Raw genomic sequence first — 6,876 nt, 5'->3', positions numbered from 1 at the left:
TTAGGGGGACGGCCAGGTCTTCTTAGATTTGTAATGGCCTGATACTCCTTCCATTTAAATATTATCGCTTGCACAGTGCTCCTTGGGATGTTTAAAGCTTGGGAAATCTTTTTGTATCCAAATCCGGATTTAAACTTCTCCACAACAGTATCTCGGACCTGCCTGGAGTGTTCCTTGTTCTTCATGATGCTCTCTGCGCTTTAAACGGACCTCTGAGACTATCACAGTGCAGGTGCATTGATACAGAGACTTGATTACACACAGGTGGATTCTATTTATCATCATTAGTCATTTAGGTCAACATTGGATCATTTAGAGCTTCTCACTGAACTTCTGGAGAGTTCGCTGCATTAAATGGGCTGAATAATTTTGCACGCCCAATTTTTCAGTTTGTTTATAAAGTTTGAAATATCCAATAAATTTCGTTCCACTTCATGATTGTGTGTCCCACTTGTTGATTCTTCAAAAAAAAAAAAAAAAAAAAAAAAAAAAACACGACAGTTTTAGATCTTTATGTTTGAAGCCTGAAATGTGGCAAAAGGTTGAAAAGTTCAAGGGGGCCAAATACTTTTGCAATACACACATACATATATAGATGTATATAAAGAATAATTTAAACTTGTAAACAAAAAGTTCCAGGGAGAGCCTGGTCAGCAAGTGGTTATCATTTTTACAGGCTTTCTTATTAAAAGTTTTTATTAAGTTAAAACCCAACCCCAGGTTATTAAAACCAAAAAATCCCCACAAGTTTATTCTACCCGGAAACAAATCTAGTACAGATCCTCTTCTGGAGAAACTATGCCTAGCACCATTCAAACTATTGCCTGTGAGCCCAGAGCAGCAAGAACCAGTCCCCTAGGATCGCATCAAGATTCTGCCCTGCTCACCCAGGAATGTGTATATTAGAAAAAAAAAAAAAAAAAAAAGGACATGCCTGGAACAAAGACACCGGGAAAAATTGTAGCAGAAGTGTAAAGGAAGCTTGGAGTCTGAATATTTAGATTCTAGCATGGTTCTAACAGTTTCCCATTTCAAATGTACTTGTAGTGCATTGTCTAGATGGACAAAATAGTCCGGTGGTGCATACAAGTGGAACTGATCCTGTGCCCAGACTATTCAAATTAAAAAGTGATTGTAAGGTCTATTTTTTTTTTTTTATTAAACAAATATGGTATACTCACTTGCTCTGTGCAGTTGGTTTTGCACAGAGCAGACCAGATCCTCTTCTTGGGTCGCTCTTCGGTGCTCCTGGGCCCTCCCTCCTTATGAATGCCCCCACAGCAAGCCGCTTGCTATGGGGGCACCCGAACCGAGTCAGAGCTAACTGTGTCCATTCAGACATGGAGCTGGTCTAGCCCCTCCCCCTATTTCCTGATTGGCTTCCACTGCTGTCAGCCAATCACGGTGCGCTGCTGTCTAAGCCAATAAGAGGGGGGGGGGGGGGGGGGAGTCTTAGGCAGCCAAGACACTCCTGCAACATCGCTGGATAAAGATGGGCTCAGGTAAGTATTAGAGGGGCTGCTGCACACAGAAGGCTTTATCTTCATGCATAGAATGTATTAAAGGGAAAAAAAAAACCCCCACATACTTCCTGCCTGTACAATCTCTTTAAAGAGTTTCCATATTTTGAGCACAAATACAACCCCTTTAAAAAGAACAAATAAGGTATCCCTTAAATCTATAGCTATAGGCATTGTAGAAAAATGCATGTTTTACATTTCACGACAGGGACACACGTCTTCTTTCCCCTTATTTCTATGGTGAACAGAATTGACCTGCCAGACTTCTAATTAAGCTGTTAAAACTCTGGAGTGTCATTTCAGCTGGTTTCTGTTGTGGTCTGAGCATTACTTCACTATCTATCTATCTATATATCTATCTATCTATCTATATATATGCGCAGCTATAGAGGTCAGTGATGGCTTGTTTTAAAGATCTTCGGTTTGCTCAAAATACAAAAAACGGAAACGTCCATATAGTCTGGAGCATTTTAAACCTAGTTACATATGAAGCAGTGTTTTATAGCAGCTGTTACTGCAGATGAAAACCACAAAAAGGAAAACGGCATTTTTTTTCAAATGCCGCTGTACACAGTAACAGTTTGATTCAGGCCAACAACCTGGCGAACTAGATAGATGATAGATCTGACAAAACCGCTCTAATTTTCACCCGAGTCACTTTCTAAACAAAATACTGCTTTATTGTCACAAGCAAATAAGAAAGTATTTCCATTGTATGTACAGACATTTCTATAAAAAGGAAAAAATCTGAGTGCATGAGAATTAGTCCTGTAAAGAGAAGTCAAATGGCTCGAATTCTCTCCGGAAAGACTTGACCAGGCTCTCCTCTTCATCCTGACTCAATTTGCATGCTTTCCAGTCTGCTCTGGTCGGTATATTCAGGATGGCCTCGCTCGCCAAAACCTCTCTAGAATGGTTAAACAATATGAAAAATGAACACAAAACTGGCAGCCCGGCTACAACATGAAAAGGTTTTAAAAAGACACTTGAAAGACATTCATTAACCACTTAAGCCCCGGAGGATTTGGCTGCTAAAGGACCAGGGGTTTTTTTGCGATTTTTTACTGTGTGACTTTAACGGACAATTGCGCGGTTGTGCGACGCTGTACCTAAACGAATTTGACGTCCTTTTTTTTCCCCACAAACAGAGCTTTCTTTTGGTGGTATTTGATCACCTGTGCGATTTTTTGATCACGCGCTATAAACAAAAAAAAAAAAGAGCGTAAATTTTGCAAAAACAACAATATTTTTCACATTTTTTTTTATATGAAATTTCCCAAAAAAAAAAAAAAAATGTAAAAATCAAAATTTAACATTTTTCAGCCAATTTGTTTTATGCTACCTATGTTTGGTAAAAAAAAAAAAAAAATTGCAAAAAGCGTATTTTGATTGGTTTGCGCAAAAGTTATCGCGTTTACTAACAAAGGGAAAGATTTTTGTCATTTTTGGTGTTTTTTTTTTTTTTAACGCGTAATGGCGGCGATCTGCGATTTTTTTTTCGGTACTGCGACATTGCGGCGGACAGATCGGACCCTTGACTGACATTTTTTACACTTTTGGGGGTACCAGTGACATTACTGCAGTAATCAGTGCTATATATATGCACTGTTACTGCAAAAATGACACTGGCAGGGAAGGGGTTAACTTTATTGGACAGGGAGGGGTTAAGTGTGTCCTAGGGGCGTGATTCTAACTGTGCAGGGACATTGCTATTGGTGTAAAAGCAAAGATCAACAGTTCTACATAGTAGAACGGTCAGATCTTCACTTTTACACAGGGAGAACTGACAGGCAGCTTGTTTACACAAGCCGCTCTGTCTTTCTCCCTTCACAGGAGCGATCGTAGTGTGACTGGCGGACATAGAGTCCGCCGGTCACACGCACTGACTTGTCTGTGAGCGAGCCGCGGCGGGCGCGCGCCCGCCAGCAATAGGCTCGCAAGTCAGTGACAGGCGAGTGACGTATCGATACGTCACTCTGCCTGGCCGGGGCTGACCGCCGCAGTATATAGTCGTGCGGCGGTTGGCAACCGGTTAACTGGCTGATCAATAAGTACTTTGTGACACCTTGCAAAATGTCCTGCCTTGAACGTCTATAAAAAAGTTGAACAGCCAAAAGCAAGTTAATAATCTGGGGGAATTCTGCAGCAGCTGCTTTCAGTAGCTTTTTGTCATCTCCCAAATCTAGAAAGTTTTGAACAGGCTTTGCTTCCCCCTGCCTCTCACCCATAACCCATTCCTATTGCCCAGTTACGCAACTCAGTGATGGGCCAATAGAGAATGTATTAGCCAAGCTTTGAGGCTACGAGAAAGTGAGCAAACCTAGAAGCTACCAGAAGTGCTGAAGATTCAAACAGCCGAGTGTTTGGAAGGAGTAAGGGAATGAAAACCACTGCAGCACTTAATACTTCTGGCAATTCTGTTCAAGTGACTTGAATTTAAGGTTACTGCCTTAAAAGCAAAGCAGACACCTTCTCATTAAACCACTTCCCGACAACCCGCCGCCTTTTTACTGCAGCAGGGTGGCTCTCCTGCGCAAACAGACGTCGGTCGGGCAGCGGGGAAGCCAATGCATGGGTCAGGCGGCTCCGATGCAGCCCGATACCCGCGATAGCTCCCCTCTGAGAAGGACATCAGCTGTTGTAAACACAGCCGACCGTTCTTCTCCCTGAAATGATCACATATATAGGATTACATGTCTCTTTGGTCATTTCACAAGCCACGCCCCCCACAGTTAAAATCACTCCCCTAGGCTTACATTTAACCTATTGATCACATGCATATTTTTAGCACCGATTACTGTAGTAACGTCACTGGTACACCCAAAAGTGTCAAAAATGTCAGTTAGGAGTCCGATCTGTCCGCCGCAGTGTCACAATCCCGCAAAAAAAAAAAAAACAAACACAAAATAATGAGTTCTTTCCCGTAGTTAGTAGATGTGTAACCACAAACCAAATCAAAATACGCTTATTGCGATTTTTTACCAAAAATATGTAGCAGAAAACAAATTGGCCTAAAATGTTAAAATTTAGATTTTTTTTTTTTTTTTGATAAGGTCAGAGCAGAATGTGAAAAAAAAAAAAAATTCTCAAAATTGTCACTTTTTTTGTTTATAGCGCAAAAAATAAAAGCGCACAGGTGATCAAATACCACCAAACGAAAGCTCTATTTGTGGGAAAAAAAAAGGACATCAATTTTCTTTGGGTACAATTGTCCGTTACAGTAACGCAGTGCCGAAACGCAAAATAGGGCCTGGTCATTAAGGGGGCAAATCCTTCCGGTCTTAAAGTGGTTAAAGGCTTTAAAAAAAAAAAAAAAAACATCTTTATATTCAGTGTTCCACCCCCCCACCCGATCCACCACTATAGCTCTTCATAAGTCCTGCACTAAGTTTTCTTCTTTACATAGAATGCATTAAAAAAAAAAAAAAAAAAAAACACACAACAAACCCCACCGCCATCACAACACACGTCACAGAAATCACATAAAAAACAGAAGAGAGAAAAAAAAAAAAAAAAAACATATTTGACTTACCGTAAAATCCTTTTCTTTGAAGTTGACAGACGCAGCTCCATATTGACGATTGGCTTATGCTGCCCCCTACAGGAGTAGGACACTAGGCAGGAAAAATCTTTACATCGCCTATGGGGCAGCCCCTGCAGGTATACACTCACACACTGCTTGCAACAAAACTGAATCCTATTGCAGCATTTAGAAGAAAAAACCCATGCCACTCAGAAATAGGAGGGGCGGGTGCCGAGTGTGTCAATGCCGAGTCTGTCAATGAACTTCAGAGAAAAGGATTTTACAGCAAGTCAAAAATCCAGGTTCTCTATTGTTTGACAGACGCAGATCCATATTCTTCTTGACCATTGGGACGTCCCAAAGCAGTATTTGCATGAAGGGTGGGAAAACACCACAGAAAAACGCAATTCCCCAAAAACTAAACACAGCCAACCAGTGAACATGGAGCTCAACCAGGAACATCTGGAGCTCACCTAGAAAACACACACTCAGAGAATATTTTCTCTTTTTGCCGCAAGGTTTTGCAGGGTGCTGTTTAAAAGAAGCACCTGAGGATGCCAACACATCTACTTTGTAGAATTTAGTGCACATGTGCACAGACGACCAAGTTGCCACCTTGCAAACTCGCATTACTGACGCCTGATGGCGAAAAGCACAAGAGGCACTCAGCGCCCTAGTAGAATGCGCCTTCACGGGGAAAAAGTGGAGCCTGACCCTTCAGTGAATTGCCTGTACCACCGTCTGCCTGATCCATCTGGATATGGATGCAGCAGATGCAGCCAATCCCTTTCAAGATCCTTCCGTCGTGAGGACAAAGTCCGATTTCCTGAAAGATTCAGCAGCCACCAGATAAACCCCAATTGCATGAACCACATCCAAAGAATGTAAGGCAATTTCCTTGGGCTTCGGACAGAGTGAAGGCAGCACAATTTCTTCATTCAACAGGAAATCAGAAACGACTGGTTAGGTCGAAGTTTCACCTTACCTCTGTGGACCAACAGATAAGGTGAAGGGCAGGATAGCATCGCCAATTCAGATACTCTGCGAGCAGAGGTAATAGCCATCAAAAAGGCTACCTTCTGTGACAGTGTAAGTAGAGAATCTCCCTAATTTTCACAAAGTGAGGTTTTTCAAGAACAGACAGCACTGTTAAGATCCCACGGAGGTAAAGTGGATCCTATCGGAGGAGCTATATGGCGAACCCCTTGAATAAAAGTGCAAATTAAAGAATGCATAGCTAAAAGACTTGAGAAAAAACAACAAAAAAAAAAAGTCAAAGCCAAAACTTGGCCTTTAATAGTACCCAAGGCCAAACGCTGTTCAACCCCTCTTTGGAGAAAAAGGTCAAAACCATAGCCACTGGAAGAAAAAAAAAAAAAAAAAAAAGGGGGGGGGGGAGAGAGAGAGGATGCACCTTCAGCGATTCCCACTATGAGGGGTAAGATTTCCACGTACGATGATAGATCTTTCTGGAGGTAGATTTTCTAGCCTTCAACAGTGTAGAAGTCACTGAGTCAGAAAGACCCCTGTCCTTCAATACCTGGCTTTCAACAGCCATGCGGTTAAAGCCAGCGACTAAAGCAGGATGATCGTCCCTTGAGACAGCAGATCTTCCATGAGAGGAAGTCTCCAAGGAGCCCAGATCTGTGTACAAAGACCGGCAAGGCCAGTCTGGGGCCACCGGAATCCCTTCCACCTCTATTCTGTGCAGAAGCCTCGGCAGCCGTTTCAGCAGAGGGAACATATAGATCAGCCGATACTGACCCCAAGGAGCAGCCAGTGTGTCTGGCGTTGGACAGAGGATCCCAAGACCTGGCTACAAACCTCTGTACC

The 6,876-nt window shown here is 42.3% G+C and overlaps 1 protein-coding gene across 1 annotated transcript in view; it reads right to left on the bottom strand.

Moving 5' to 3' along the window:
- Positions 1-2,224: 2,224 nt before the first annotated feature.
- CWF19L1 (CWF19 like cell cycle control factor 1) overlaps positions 2,225-6,876 on the bottom strand; it is a 61,488-nt gene continuing 56,836 nt past the window's right edge. Inside the window, exon 14 of the mRNA XM_082255930.1 lies at positions 2,225-2,427. Within this exon, the coding sequence (XP_082112056.1) occupies positions 2,283-2,427 (145 nt within the window). The 3' untranslated portion in view covers positions 2,225-2,282. The remainder of the gene's footprint in view (positions 2,428-6,876) is intronic.

Source organism: Pelophylax lessonae (genome assembly GCF_965119305.1).
Source record: "Pelophylax lessonae genome assembly, chromosome: 4".
Lineage (NCBI taxonomy): Eukaryota > Metazoa > Chordata > Amphibia > Anura > Ranidae > Pelophylax > Pelophylax lessonae.
The sequence above is the reverse complement of the archived record's forward strand: the minus strand, read 5'-3'. Positions and strand labels throughout refer to the sequence as shown.